Source organism: Falco cherrug, chromosome 1, assembly GCF_023634085.1.
Source record: "Falco cherrug isolate bFalChe1 chromosome 1, bFalChe1.pri, whole genome shotgun sequence".
NCBI classification, from domain to species: domain Eukaryota; kingdom Metazoa; phylum Chordata; class Aves; order Falconiformes; family Falconidae; genus Falco; species Falco cherrug.
This window is the reverse complement of record NC_073697.1, coordinates 107111978-107126665: the sequence shown is the minus strand read 5'-3', so window position 1 is coordinate 107126665 and position 14688 is coordinate 107111978. Positions and strand designations below refer to the sequence as shown.

At 55.6% G+C, this 14688-nt stretch overlaps 2 protein-coding genes across 3 annotated transcripts; one reads left to right on the top strand and one right to left on the bottom strand.

Moving 5' to 3' along the window:
* Positions 1-476: 476 nt before the first annotated feature.
* PHKG1 (phosphorylase kinase catalytic subunit gamma 1) lies at positions 477-8534 on the top strand. The gene is made up of 10 exons (XM_055716394.1): positions 477-644; positions 3253-3386; positions 3668-3843; positions 4153-4207; positions 4826-4891; positions 5083-5246; positions 5834-5924; positions 6845-6998; positions 7083-7208; positions 8220-8534. The coding sequence occupies exons 2-10, from the start codon at positions 3304-3306 to the stop codon at positions 8469-8471; spliced, it is 1167 nt and encodes a 388-aa protein (XP_055572369.1). The 5' UTR covers positions 477-644; positions 3253-3303; the 3' UTR covers positions 8472-8534.
* A 773-nt stretch (positions 8535-9307) lies between these two features.
* Positions 9308-14653, bottom strand: SUMF2 (sulfatase modifying factor 2). 2 transcript variants are annotated; one of them, XM_055716401.1, is made up of 9 exons: positions 14486-14650; positions 13513-13669; positions 12677-12791; positions 12038-12082; positions 11679-11829; positions 11093-11148; positions 10590-10674; positions 9895-10060; positions 9308-9524 (listed from the first exon to the last, which is right to left on the bottom strand). In XM_055716401.1, exons 1-9 carry the CDS (start codon positions 14568-14570, stop codon positions 9419-9421), a joined length of 966 nt encoding a protein of 321 aa, XP_055572376.1. In that variant the 5' UTR covers positions 14571-14650; the 3' UTR covers positions 9308-9418. The 2 variants fall into 2 exon arrangements, with proteins under 2 accessions (XP_055572376.1, XP_055572382.1); XM_055716407.1 differs by lacking the exon at positions 12677-12791 and having other exon boundaries at positions 12038-12140; positions 14486-14653.
* Between the last annotated feature and the right edge of the window lie 35 nt (positions 14654-14688).

Genomic DNA, 14688 nt, shown 5'->3' with positions numbered 1-14688 from the left:
GGACTTCAAATAACAGCTTCGGATAACAAGCAGCACAGCAATTAGTACGTAGTTAAAAAGAAAGTAGCAATTAGTGCTAACGTAATTCTAACACGGAGGTTAACTCCTTAAAATCAAAATGCTCTTATAACGAACCGTTACACGAACACAGAATATCGAAAGAGCCGGTAAAATCTTTACGATAATCTGCAAGCGCAAAGCTTTGGCTGGCGAGGCTCAGCCTGGGCTGCGGAAAGCCAGAACCGCGGTGCGGGCCGGGGCCGCGGCCCCCCGGGCCGACACGCACTCGCAGCGGCGGCACCCGGGCGGGCGAAGCGGGAGGAGGGACCCGGCCACGGGGGGTCGGGACGAGCCCCCCCCGCCGCGCCGGCCGCCCCGCGCAGGGAAGGGTTAACGGCGGCGGAGGAAGTGTCGCCCCCCCCCCGCCCGGCCGCGCGGCTCTTCCGCTCCCCAGCGCGGCCGCCGGCGGCTCCCGTGGCCGGCCCTGCCCGGGGCGGGGGCGCGGGCCCCCCCCACCGCAGCGACCCCGCCGCCCGCCCGCCGCGGCTGCCAGCTCGCGTCGCGCTTTATTTTAGTCCGGGCAGCCGCGGCGGCAGCTGGCAGCGCCCAGGCCTCGGCCCCAGGACGCGGCGCCCCGCAGCCAGGTGAGGCCCCGGCGCTGGCGGGGCCCGGCCCGGGCGGGCGGTGCCTGAGGGGCGGGCGGCGCGCGAGGGGTGGGCGCTGCCGGGCACCTCGCACCCCCGGCCCCGGCCCAGCGCCCCGGGGGCTCCGCGGGGGGACGGGGGGGCTTCGCCGGGGCTGCGCGGGGCCGGGGGCGGTGGGGGTGTTGGCGGCGGCCCCCCCGTGCTGGCCTGAGCGCCGAGCGGCTGGAGCCTGCGGGACGGACCCGGGGACCATTTGCGCGTTGTTGGGTAGTTACCGAGGGAGACCCCCCGCACGCTGCGGGGCCCGGCCTTCTCGCTGCTGCTGCTCTGCCTCAGGACAGAGCCCCCGGCCCCCTTCCCCCGACCCCCTTCCCTCCCCCCACTGCCTTTACCCGACCTCTTTCCTCCCCCCTCTTTCTCCCGACGCCCTTTCCCCCTTCTCCTGACCCCTCTTCACCCCCCCACCCCGTTTCCTCCGGCCCCCCCTGCTCCCTCCGACCCCCCCTTCCCCCCACCCCCGTTTCCCCTGAACCCTTCTTCCCCCCACACACCCCCCCGACACCCCCTCTCCCCCCCTTCCCCCCCCCCACACCCCGGACCCCCTTCTCCCCCCCTTTCCCCCCCCACCCCGTTTCCCCCCGAACCCTTCTTCCCCCCCCAACCCCCCCTTTTCCCCCTTTCCCCCCCCTTGCCCCCTTTTCCCCCCGACCCCCTTCCCCCCCTCGCCCCCTTTCCCCACCTCACCCCCTCACAGCGCCCATACAGCTCTGATAACAAATCCGGTCAGTGCCCTCGGCTGCTTGCGCAGTGGCGGGATGGTTTCAGCCAGCTCCTGGGCTCTTTGCTCCCAGAAGTGGGCACACAGGCCCCCAGCTCCTCCTGGGGATGCTCCGCAGCCTCCAGCCCTTCCCTGCAACACCAGCCCCCAGGACTTTGATTTAAAGAAAAAAAACCCTAACAAACCCAGAAAAAAAAAATAAAAATCAAAGTTGCCCGTTCTTCCCCACCTTGGAATTATTTTCCCTACTACCTGATCCTGCTTCTCATTTATAACTTCAGCCCTGCCTTGGTTTGGCATAGTTTCCAGCAGCTAAAGTTTTATAAATTAAATTAAATTAAACTCATGGCCGTTTGGAGATGCTCCAGCCCTTGTTAGACATCCCCCCAGCAGCAGGCAGGCAGGCACCCGAAATACAGCACGAGCGCTCATAACCAGATCAGGGGAGATGCGCATTGATAATAAGATTTAAACGCACACAGAGATGCCAGCCTGCCTGGCAGAGCAATTGCCACCTTGGAGAGAAGGGCAAAGGCAAACCACAGTATCGGGGCTCTCCTGCCCACCTACTGTCCCTCTCCAGCAACAAACTGTCACCCCAAAGCGACAATTTTGCTGCCCAGTCTTTTAAGAGCTGCTTTCCATGGTAACTGCTTGGTCTCTGTATGTTTGCAGAGCAGCTGGACCTACAGAATCAAGATTTCAGCAACGCCGGGCATGGGAACTAGCTGAGGATGTCCCGTTTGCAGGGCTCACAGGGAAATGCTGGGGAAAATTAGGGTTCAGGAGTACTAATTATTCCCACCACCCCCCTTTCAAAATACCGTCACGCTGCTCCTCTTCCAGCAGTGGCAGCACATGCCAAGAAAACCCAAACCAACAAACACAAGAAAAGGAGAAAAGCAATGGGACAAACACCCTTCAGGAGTTCTGGAGGCTGCTGGCAGCTGTACCCGTGTGGCCAAGGAAGCTCGCTCAGCTGTTGTCCTGAGGCTGGCTCGGCCCTGGCTGACCCCACAGCACCGGCTGTCCCCAGGCACCCGGCTCCCTGCCTGCACCCTGACCTGCCAAGCCCCCCGCACCGCTTGTTTTCCCACCTTAGTGCTTCTCCTTTTCCTTTTTTTCCTCCTATCCTCAGCCAGACTGTTCCAGACAACTTTGTTGTCTTAAAAATAATCAGGAAAAAAAGCAGAAGAAGAGGAAAAAAAAAAAAAAAAAGGCAAGGCAGGTTTCAGTGCTTTGGAGGGGCCGTTGGGTGGTGGTGGCGTGGGGCGATGGTTCTGGAGGGTGCTCCTACCTTTGGGCATGCTGTGCCAGCATCGCCTTGCTGCTGTGTGCCTTCGTGAGCTTAGGGCGCAGCTCAGCCACTGCCCCCCCGCCCCCAGCGCTCTCCCTGACCGAGCCCTCCCAGCGGCGTCTCAAAAAAATTAATTCAGTTGCTTTCCCAAGTGGGAAGAACCAGGAGAAGGTGACGTAGCCCTCAGCACACGGTAGGAGCTGGAGGATGGTGCCCTGTGTGCTGGATGTGGGTGCTCTGCAGGAAGGGACGAGGTTTTGAGGCGCTGCGGTGCTTCCCAAAGCCTCGGCCCCAGCCAGCTTGCTTCTGCTCCCGGGGACAGCCAGGCTACAGGGCATCCAGTGGGATGTCTGCTGTTCTCAAGGGGATCTCCACAGGGTCCTGAGGGCAAAGCTTTGCTTTTCCAACCAGCACAATAGCCCCTTTGATGTGCGGTCCAGGATCCTCCTCCTCAATGTTTTCTCCTCTGGAAGGGACTGAGGGTCCCTGCCCCGGGTGCAGCGAGCGCCCATACTCGCTTTTTCTTCTTGCAGCCCCTTTCTGCCAGCAGACAAGCCCAGGGCGCTGCCAGATAGGAGCCAGAGATGACCAAGGAAGACGACCTACCAGACTGGAACTCATCCAAGGAGTTTTATGAAAAATATGAGCCTAAGGAGGTTTTGGGCAGGTAAAGCTTGTTTGTAACAAACTGTGATTTCACGTACTCCAGTACCCAATAGGAACAGTGTCCCTGGGAAACTGATATGACCAGGGCCCATAGCAGCATGGGGTTAAAAATAGCATGGAGCAACACTTTGCATCAGCTCAAAATCTTCTCTCCTAAACCAACAGCCAGACCCACTGGTGCATGAAAACACCAGCCAGCCCAGGTGCTGATGGCATGGCTGTGAAGGTGGGCTGGGGGGGGGGAAATGGCGAGTCCCACCTTGTCTGTGTTGTCCCTGGCAGGGGGGTGAGCAGCGTCGTCCGTCGGTGCATTCACAAAACCACCCAGCAAGAGTATGCCGTGAAGATTATCGACATCACGGCAGGTAACATATCCCCCAAGGAGGTGCAGGAACTGCGAGAAGCCACCACTAAAGAGATTGACATTCTCCGGAAAGTATCAGGCCACCCCAACGTCAGTAAGTCAGGCTCTTGAGCATCAGGGCATTTTCTGCTCCATTTATTCTTCTGGGTGTCCCCAGGAAGGGGTTTTGGGGTGAAATCCCTGGAGGATCAGCCCTCCGATGGTCCTAATGTGGCACAGGGCACCTGCTTGGAGCATCATTTGCTCTACCTCCATGCGCATGCCAGCAGTGCCCAGGTGTCACCCAACCAAACACTGGTGAAGATCAACTCCTCATTAATGCAATTAGATCAGCAATTTTTGGCCCATGAATAGACAGGAACATGCTATATGCTGTGCTCACAGCCCCCATGTTTTATTGCAGTCCAGCTGAAGGACAGCTATGAATCCAGCACCTTCTTCTTCTTGGTGTTTGACCTGTAAGTACCAGCTTGTCCATCACCCCAGCATCATCTCCCCAAGCCCGTTCCCTGCCCTGCAGATGGCCGCCCACCACTCACCCCAGCTTTTTATGGCTCAGACAGGGCCAAGTAGGGGGACAACCAGCTCTTGCTTAAGGTAGAAACAAGCCTGGATTGCTGCGAGCCAGCTCGTCACAGCCTTGCTGCCAGCAGCGTTTCCCCTCCGTCAGCGGCTCAGCACTGCTCAGGTTTCCCTTTAACCTTTGGTGGGAGCCATCCTGCGTCCCAGCGGGTTATTTATATGCTCGGCAGGACCAGGGTGTGCATGACGCCACGACTGCTGACGCCGGGGCAGCACGATGGTATCAGCAGAGGGGGATGGCATCAGGAGAGCCCTGTCCCATCTGAAACATGCTCTCTCTGGGGACAGCCTTTCCTCCTCTCACCTGGTATTTTGCAGCAATACATAGGCATTTTTTACCCCTTATTATTAAAAAGTTGGCTTGTTATTTTGAGCAACGGGTGCCCTGGGCTGTTAAGAGGCAGCAACCCTGGGCAGTCCTCCCCAGGGGCTTGGGGCTGGTTTGCTGTTGCAGCTCAGTGGCTGCCTGCCTCTGTTTTTCCTCCCACATGCAGGATGAAGAGAGGGGAGCTCTTTGACTACCTCACCGAGAAAGTCACTTTGAGCGAGAAGGAAACCAGGTAAGGCCAGATGCAGATGGTTGAAAAAAATCACCTTGCAAAAGCAGCATGGGTTCAAAGGACGTCCTTGCAGCCAGCATGGCACTCATGGGAAAAATAGCAGCCTGAGCTGCGTGGTCCCTGTCCCCATCTCCGGGACTGTGGTGCCAGTGGGCATTCGGGCTAGGAGTGATGCTGTCACCCATCCCCAGGAAAATCATGCGTGCGCTGCTGGAAGTGATCGAGTACCTCCACTCCATCAACATTGTCCACCGAGACCTGAAGCCAGAGAACATCCTCCTGGATGATGACATGAACATTAAGCTGACAGATTTTGGCTTCTCCTGCCAGCTGCATGAGAACGAGAAGCTCAAAGGTAGGAGGATGGCAAGGTGAGGGTGATGCTGGGCTGGCCTGTGGTCACCCCATTGCCGCAGCGTGCACGGCGATCGGCAGACTCTCCAACCCCACTGTCTCCTTGGGGCTGGTCTGGCTGCTGTGGGTGCAGATCGGTGCCTGTCGGCTTGGGGTAGCCTCCGGCTCACACACAAGCCCAACTCTGCCTGTGCACAGCCTCCACACCACGCTCCTTGCCACAGAGAAGTTGCTTCCCATTAGGGAAACCATCCTATTCTTTCCACTTTTTTTTCCCTCCGGTTGATCCTCATCACCCCATCCATTCACTGACAAACACTGAGGGTTTTTCCCAACTCCTACCCTGCCAAGAGCCACGGGCATCCCCTCCCACCAGCATCCGCATCGCTATCTTCGCTCACTTTTTGGCCACTATAATTCACCAAGGAAGGTCACCAGCGAGATGCACGCAAGTTGCAGTTACTCCCTGCAGGCACCAGCACTGCAAAGGGATCCAGGTCCCCCCTCAGCGACTGCTTGAGGGGAAGGGCAGGGATGGCGCAAGTCCTCTAGGGTGGCTCAGGGGGATGCTTTGCCCTGTCTTTGCAGAGATCTGCGGCACGCCTGGCTACCTGGCCCCCGAGATCCTGCAGTGCTCCATGGATGATGAGCACCAAGGCTACGGGAAGGAGGTCGACATGTGAGTGTGACACCTGCCTTCCCACCTTGCCCCTCAGGCTGCTCCCAAAACACGCAGTTTGAGCACACACAGAGCTGTGCGTATGGGGGGACCCACTTGAGTGTTTGAAAGGAATTAAATGACCAAACACACGTTGGAAAAGTCCAGCCACTGCTCCCCCAGAGAAGGTGCCAGGAAGGAATTTTATTGCTGAAAAACAACCTCAGGGGCTGGGAGGGGCTGTCCTGGTGACCTGGGGGCTCTGGCACAGAGCTGGGGGAAAAGCAGCCTAGGGACAGCCCTGTTTCCCTGCTTTGCCCTGTCTGGGAGGGGGGGAAAGCAACACTTTCTGTTTGTAAAAATCAGCTCCGAGACTGAGGTTTTAAAATATACTCAGTAGTAAGACATGAACCCAAGGCAGCCCTGAGAGAGCAGCCAGCTCAGGAAAGCCTGTCAGAACCCTGCAGGGACTTTGCCACCATCTCTGGTGGCTTCAGGCTCAGGTCTGAAGCTGAGACAGTCCCAGAGCTCAGGTCTGAAGCTGAGACAGTCCCAGAACACCCACCCTCACTGGCACCACCGTATCCCACCTTCCCCTAAAAAAGCCCAAGAAAAACAAAAAAAGGCAAATACCTCCAACTCACAGCTCCTTCCTGCAGCACCCCAGGAGCAGCTCTGCATCAGCTCAACCCAAAAACACCAACCCCAGCCCTTGCTCCTCATTATCCATCAGGGCTAATGAGCCTCAGCAGCGAGCTCAGCCTCCCTCATCAGACACCCTGTAGGGCAGTTTCCTCCTGGTTTTCCAGAGAGGCAAAGCCATGTGTAGGCCAGTATGTCGCGGTCTAGGGGAGGCACCCAGCCACCCCTGGGGTGCAGATCCGGCCGGGTGCCCGCCGGGTGCCAGCTGGGGCTGGAGAGTGTGGCTGGGCTGCCCGCAGGTGGAGCACCGGGGTGATCATGTACACCCTGCTGGCCGGCTCGCCGCCCTTCTGGCACCGCAAGCAGATGCTGATGCTACGGATGATCATGAATGGGGATTACCAATTCGGTTCCCCAGAGTGGGATGACCGCTCGGACACCGTCAAGGATTTGGTAGGTGCTTAGGGATGGGGGAAAGCTGGGAAGGGGTTAGCAGACACCTGGGATACCCCAGGTTGAGCTGGCACCCTCCTGCAGATCTCCCGGTTTCTGGTGGTGGACCCACGGCAGCGGTACACAGCTGGCGAGGCGCTGGCCCACCCCTTCTTCCAGCAGTACGATGTGGAGGAGGTCCGGCACTTCAGCCCCTTCCGGAAATTCAAGGTGAGGTTTGCGTGGAGTGTCTCAGCGCCCCAACCGTGAGCCTGGGAGCCGAGCGGTGGGATGGGTTTCCCATTGGAGCTGAGAGAAACTGGGTGTTTAGCAAGGCTGATGGACCTGGGCTTCGGCAGGATGCGGCAGCCTGGGTAGAGATCCTTCTCCGAGTGCCGTTGTGCTTACTTTCTGGTACTTCCCAAGGGCTTTTTCACTGAAGGGAATTAAATAAGGGAAAAACCTGCCTCCCACCCCACTAAAAAAAAATTAAAAGACTTGAGGTGGTTCTGTCAGGAGAAGAGAAGGCTCTGGGGAGACCTTACAGCAGCCTGCCAGTACCTAAAGGGGCCGACAAGAAAACGAGAGGGGCTTTTTACAAGGGCATGCAGGCATAGGACAAGGGGTGATGGCTTTAAGCTGACAGAGGGCAGATTTAGATTAGATATTAGGAAGAAGTTCTTGACTGTAAGGGTGGCGAGGCGCTGGCACAGGTTGCTCAGAGCAGATGTGGGTGCCCCATCCCTGGAATTGTTCAGGGCCAGGCTGGATGGGGCTGGGAGCAGCCCGGGTTGGTGGAAGGTGTCCCTTGCCTGTGGCAGGGGTTTGTGACTAGGTGGTCCTTAAGGTCCTTTCCAACCCAAACCCTTCTGTGATTTTATGAAAAAAGAAAAAGATCACTTCTAAGGGGAAATCGATGAGGTTGACATCACATGGGTGCATCAGATGATGCAAAAGTTGATAGGGGAATCCTTTCCCTTCCCTATAGCCAGTTGTTAGGGCAGCACAGAGAGACCCCAAGTGGCATTAGGTGACACATTTAGGACTGACCCGCAGTTTTGATGTTAAGGGCACACTTGGAAAAGGCTCATACTGCTTACACGGGACTAAATACCCATGCCAGTAGCCGGGCTGCCTCCTGACTCCTCCACCCCGACAGCAGCTGCGTGGGGTGCGTTGGGGCTGATCTGGTCCCACTGTAGCACTGGCCACGAATTCCAGCCTGTTCCCCCCGTGCCGCAGGTGATCTGCCTGACCGTCCTGGCATCCGTCCGGATTTACTACCAGTACCGGCTGGCCAAGTCTGTCACCAGGGAGCTGGTGGTGCGAGACCCGTACGCCCTGAAGCCTGTCCGCAAGCTGATTGACGCCTGTGCCTTCAGGACCTACCGGCACTGGGTGAAGAAGGGGGAGGCGCAGAACAGAGCTGCCCTCTTCGAGAACACCTGCAAGGCTATTTTGCTGACCCTGGCAGCAGAGGAAGGGCTGTTTTGATCACTGCTGCGTAAGCTGATGAGTTTTCTCAGATTTAAGGCGAGTAAAATCTTTGAAAACCTACTGGTGATTTTTCTTTTCTTTCGCTGGCCTTAGGTCAGGTGCAAACACAAACCCAGCAGACAGTTGTGATTTGCCCCGCTGCAAGGGAGTGGTTGGCAGAAGCCACCTCGCAACAGCTGCAGCTCCCGACAGGGAAGGCTCTGTCCCGGGTGAGCCCAGCACCAGAGCGGGACCCTTTGGGGCAGTCACTGGTGGAGGAGGGATGAGCAGTGCCCAGAGCAAAGTCCTCACCCACCCCTTTGCTTGGGGCTGCTGCTCCAGCCAGGTTTTGGTGGCAGAGCTCATGCCCAGCTGGTTTGTAGGGCCTTTGTGCTGGTTGCAACACCTGGGAGAGGCGGGTCACTGTTAGTGTCACCTATGCACTTGGAAAAGAGCACACACATCATTTTGCCACTGCTCAAGGGTCGGTAAAGGGGCCTTGTTTCACTTCTGGGAAGGCTCAGCAGGTGGTACAAAGCTGGGACTTCCCGAGGAGATGGGGACCGATGTACAAGTCCCCCTTATAGGGACGTGCCCCCATCATTTCCCCCCGGGCAGCTGCCCCTCATGGCAGCCCCATGCTGGCACTCATGGCGGGGCTGCGGGTGTTTGCTGGCTTTGGCTGGGGTCAGAGCAGCTCTGGCCCGGTGCCACACTCACCCCTCTGCTTATTTAAAATGGACACAAAAGGAGAGCTGTAGTATCTACCGCATCAAAAGGACATTAAAGACACCCCACCCTGCCTGCCATTCCCAATCGCTGCTCCTGCCCACATGCCCTAGCACGGAAAGGAGTTTTAGCTGAAAGTATTTTAATTTAAAAAACTGTCTGGCTTTAATGACAGTGACTGCTGGGGGTTCATCTCCACAGGAGAAAATGCCTTCAGGTCCTCTCATGTGAGCTGCTCACAGCTCGGGTTTGGTCCGGCTTTTTTCGGCTGTGGCAGGCGGGATGTCGACAGCGCAGCGGAAGCTGAGGTTGTCGGATGCCGAGTCTGGCGTGTTCCCCATTCTCACAGGGGAGGGGGGGAAAAAAAAAAAAAAAAAGACCCAAAATTAGCGATCCTTCCTAGTTAACGCTGACATCCTTTAATGTAACCCTCTATAACAGACAAGAAATGCCTTCCACTTCCCTTGAATACCTTCAAGAAAAGCATTTAATTCTAAATACTTGGTGGAAAATATACGATTTGAGAAGCAATTTGGAACGTATTTGTAGCAGGAAGATTTTTAGCAGTACCTGTAGTATGTTTTCCAAACTGCTTCTCAGAAAAATAGAGTAGGAACGAACCAATGTCTTTTAATTTTAAAACCCCCTTCCAAATAAACCCAAGGCAGAAGAAAACACTGCGAAACAGCGCCTGGGCATTGCCCAGACCTACCTGGTTGTAACACAAGCTTTATGATTTGCAGACCCGTCTGCAGTGTCAATCCACGAGGCACCTCTCAGGACCTGCATGTTCTGAGCGCGCTGCCTTGATGACAGCCCCGGAGTCAGGTACTCCGATGCGGTCCACTCCCAGGTGTTGCCCAGCAGGTCGTAGAGCCCTGAGACACACATGGGTTTGCATCAGGATTGAAAGAGCACATTTACAAGGGCTGCAAAAGCACTTTGGTGTGTGGGAGGGGGCGCAACGCTCAAAGCACTGCTGCAAGAGCATGGTTTAATGGTGAGACTGGGAACCAGAAGCTCTTCACTGTATTTCCAACTGAGCCCAGTTTACAAGTGGACCTTTTAACACACCTCATCGTTTCCCACCTGCATGAGGGCATGGCATCCACTGCCCTCAAAACAATATGCTCGGGACTGTCGGGTAAATCACACTGAAGTGCAAGATAACCGACTTCTGATTCAGAGCAGGGGGTGGTTTGGTGCATCGAAGCGCACCAGGTGCACGTCAGGCAACTTCAGTAACAACCACCAATGCTTTTGCTGGGCTCAGTTATCGTATCGAGATGCTGACGTGATCCCACATCATATCTGAAACGCTGCCACAGCTGCAGGATTTTATAATTAGTGTTAATTTAGGAATGCGATGCCATCTCCCAAACCAGGGTGGGGATGCCTGCTCCGTACCATAGCTGTTCTGAGGAGGGAACGCTGCCACTGGCGAGACACCGTGATAACCGTCTTCAGCTGTGTCAACCCTTGGGAAATTGCCCTGTGAGAAGAAAGATGACTCCGAGCAAAGGGTCACCATGGCGATGACACGAAGTCCTGCTCTTCACAGGACTGTGTTACACCCAAATAATGGAAATAACTCTCCACTGCAAATTAACTATGCAGCCCTTCTGGCCGAGGGAGGAGATCAACCATCTACAGTTCTTCCCAAACTCCCTTTCCAAACAAATTTACATGTGAATTTTTGGTTACGTATGAATTCTTGGAAGCACTGAAATCCTGGTTTCCGTGGGAAGCTGGGCTGAGGCTGCTCCCTCTAAGGGTGCAGAATTTTGGTACCCTGCGTTGCTTCCCACAACCACGGCCGCCTGCTTGGGCAGCCAGGCACACTCTGTGGTCAAGTTAAACAGCGCTCTCAGAAGAGCTCAGTGTAAATGGGATGACTTTTAGGATCTTACCTGCCACAGATTTGTACGGTTTGCCTGAAACTTGTTTCCCCAGGGATACATCCTTTCTGCCAAGGAGAAAAAAACACTCGTTACCCCCATGTCACTCCAGCCTCTGCACTTGTGTATTTTTAACCAGGCTTTTATGACTGTCCTTTTCTGCTCAGCTCGGGACACAGAGAGGGTTCTATGAATGAGGCTTGTCGGTCTAATCCCTACGGACACTGCCAAGGAGGAGAGGAGAGAAGGGAATTGGCAACAGCTTCCCTTCACAAACCATCGGTCAGGCCAGGGAGTCCTGCAGTGATCCCATCAGCTGCTTTATGCCACCATCAATGTGTGGGTCACTCCTTGCCCCAAACCCAAGAAATGATGTTTTTAGCTGGCAGAAATGCTTTGCTTAGGAGGACACATTAAGACCACAGATAAGCCACTCCTTCCTAAATTATGATTATTAATACAACTCCCAGGCCAAAAAAGTGGTTCAGCCCCCCAGATTAACCTCTGAAAACAGCGCTGGATGAAAGTTTGGATCTGGTAGAACTAACGTTACTCAATGCCTTGGTTTGGAAAAAAGGTCAGAGCTTGTGGTACATACGCTCCAGTCCTCCCCTGGCAGCAAACTCCCACTCCTCCTCCGCCAGGAGCCTCTTCCCTTTCCAGGCGCAGAACGCCCGTGCGTCATTCCAGCTGACGTGCAGCACGGGGTAATCCAGCCTGTCCTTTATGGTGGAGCCAGGGCCTGCGGGCTGGAAAGAATTGCATCAAACAGACTGTAATTGATTTTATAAACTTTTCAATTAAAAAGGGAATAAAGGATAGAACCGACCAAGGCAGGGAATGTACAGCGATCAGGGATGCTATTTTTTTCCCCATTTTTGGTTGATCAGGCTCAGCACACACTAATGTGCATGCTGCCAGCATGGAGAGGACTCGCCACATCGGGTTTTTACTCACCTGTCGCCAAAAAGCCTTCTCAATGGGCAGCCACCAAGGGGCAGACTGGGAAAGAAACGACACCAGATTAAAGCCAAACTGGTGACACCCCTCCAACACCATCCTACAGCAAGCGTGGGTAAAAAAGAGCGCTTGTTAGTCTGGAAATGTTAAACACTGCCGTTTCAGCTGGGTTATCATGGGCATTTTGATAGTGCTTTCCAACAGAGTAGAGGCGTCTGCTTTTAAAAGTGAAAACAGATCAAGAAGCCCATGCTCTTTAGTTTTTCTATTTTAAGGTTTGATTAATAAAGTACTTTGAAACGTACTTTGCTCTCTCCCTGCTCACTGGAGCATCTCGTGAGTCCAGCCTAGCAGTGTTTGGAGAAGATGTAAGCAGAGGAGCACCATAAATCAACCCAGGCTCAACCCTGCTGTTAGTTTCAAAAGCAAAACAACCCAAGACTAAAGAAAACTCACTGAGAATGGCCAGGCTCTGCGCTGAGAGGTAGCTGTTACTCAGTGGAAAGCAATACCAGCAAGGGTCTCCCCTCCTACTTTTTTTTCTTTAATTAAAACAGAGAGGTCAAACAGGGATGTGATCAGAAATACCATTGCATCATCATCACTGAAACTCATCCCCGTGGGATTTAGATTTACCTCCAGTTTTCGGGTGACTTTTTTTTTCAGCTCTTCAGACACGAAATCCTCAAAGACAAAACTCCAGCCAAACGCTTCGGCTTCTGTTTTGTATTTCTTTTCTCTAACAAACTCCCTGGCATAAATATAACATGCTCAGGCATCTTCAAGAGTCACACCACCAAATATAGCAGTCTGCACACACACCAAGTTCAGAGCAAGGCAAAACATACAAAACCTAAAAAAACACCCCATGTGGGAGAGTCCCGTCTCCTCCCAGCACAGCTCCAGTCGTAGGTTTAACAGATAAAACTGTCTGATTTGCATCTGTTCACAGATCTAATGTTTTTACGTTACCTATGCAGGTAAACTCACCCTGCGCTCTCATCTACCATGAAATGTGACAATTGCACAGATCAAAAATCCCTTCAAAGCCACTAAAGCCTATGGCTGCCGTTAGTTACACATCCCCAAAACGCAAAAAAATGCCATGTACCAAATAATCTCACCCTGCTTCTGTCCCATTTGTTTCCCCATTGCCTAAGCTGCAGGGGGGAAAGATGAAAAGGACAGGGGAAAAGGAGAAAAAGGGGAGGGGGGAAAGGAGGAAAAAAAAAAGGAGGAAAAAAAAAAAAAGATAAAAAGGGAAAAATTTGCAAGCTATGCTGGTAAATTGCTTCAGCTTGCACCCACAGAGATGATTTATTACTGACAAGCTTTTTTTTTGTTTTAATGAAAGGGCTGGGAGCACCCAAGCCTTGGCTTTCGGGCCACGGGAGCCAGCCCAAGACCCAGCACCCACACTCTGGTGCTCCCCGAGCCCCTGCGAGGCAGCAGTGCCAAACCTCTGCGCTTACCTGAAATCTCTGTTGGTGACAGGGTATTTGTCAACAGCAAATGGCTTCACCGTCACCTCCCTGACGGGCCCCTCTTCATTCCTCTTCTCTGGGGAGCCAGATCCCATCTGAAAGGTCCCACCTGGCAGCCGCACCATGCTGTCATCCTCCCCAGGTGCTGAAAGGTAAGAAAACTGTGAGGCCTTTCACTGTTGGGTCCGTGTTTTTGTTGGATAACAAGGTTTATAACATCCTGTCACATTTTCAGTGTCTCCCTTGGGAAAAGCAGGGCTCCAGCCAGGCGAGGCAGCACGGCAGGGCTGCCAGCTGACGGTTTGCTGCAGCTCCAGAGGGGCCCCATGCGGGGAGGAGAAATGGGGATCCTGTGGGAGGGCTAGTGGGTGCTGCCCCATGGGGGCCTCACCCACAGGGGTCTTCACCCATGTAGGTCCATCCACGGGCCCTTCACCCATGCAGGCCTCACCCACGGGGACCTTCACCCATGTAGGCCTCACCCACGAGGGCCTACTCACCCATGTAGGCCCATCCATGGGGACCTTCACCCATGTAGGCCCATCCACGGGGCCCCTCACCTAGGGGGGCCTTCACCCAGGGGGGCCCATCACCCACAGGGCCCCTCACCCACGTAGGCACATCCACGGGGCCTTCACCCACGGGGCCCCTCACCCACGTAGGCACATCCACGGGGCCTTCACCCACGGGGCCCCTCACCCATGTAGGCCCATCCACGGGGGCCTCACCCACGGGCCCTTCACCCATGTAGGCCCATCCACGGGGCCCTACACCCATGTAGGCCTCACCCACGGGGGCCTTCACCCATGTAGGCCCATGCACAGAGGCCTCGCCCACGGGGCCTTCACCCACAGGGGCCTCACCCACCTCACCCACGGGCCCTTCACCCATGTAGGCCCACCCACGGGGCCTTCACCCACAGGGCCCTCACCCACGGGGCCCTCCCCCCCGCAGGCCTCACCCGCTGGGGCCTCCCCCCCGCGGCCCCCCCGCAGCGGTCCGCAGCAGGCCAGCAGCGCCAGCCCCACCACCGCCGCGGCCGCCATGCCAGGGCATGCAGCGCCGCCGGCCTCAGACGGGCCGCTCCCCGCCGGAAGGCGCCGCCCCGACCCGGAAGCAGCTGCGGACGGGCGGAAGCGCTTCCTGCTGGGAGCACCTCGCGTG

What these genes read in the sequence shown, in the direction of transcription:
- PHKG1 (XM_055716394.1), top strand. Translation starts at nt 3,304, where the DNA reads ATGACCAAGGAAGACGACCTACCAGACTGGAACTCATCCAAGGAGTTT. An exon ending in CCTAAGGAGGTTTTGGGCAG is followed by an intron (nt 3,387 to 3,667) that starts GTAAAGCTTGTT and finishes TGTCCCTGGCAG; the next exon opens with GGGGGTGAGCAGCGTCGTCC. An exon ending in ATCAGGCCACCCCAACGTCA is followed by an intron (nt 3,844 to 4,152) that starts GTAAGTCAGGCT and finishes GTTTTATTGCAG; the next exon opens with TCCAGCTGAAGGACAGCTAT.
- SUMF2 (XM_055716401.1), bottom strand. Translation starts at nt 14,570, where the DNA reads ATGGCGGCCGCGGCGGTGGTGGGGCTGGCGCTGCTGGCCTGCTGCGGA. An exon ending in TGCCAGGGGAGGACTGGAGC is followed by an intron (nt 11,149 to 11,678) that starts GTATGTACCACA and finishes TCTCCTTGGCAG; the next exon opens with AAAGGATGTATCCCTGGGGA. An exon ending in ACCGTACAAATCTGTGGCAG is followed by an intron (nt 10,675 to 11,092) that starts GTAAGATCCTAA and finishes TTCTTCTCACAG; the next exon opens with GGCAATTTCCCAAGGGTTGA.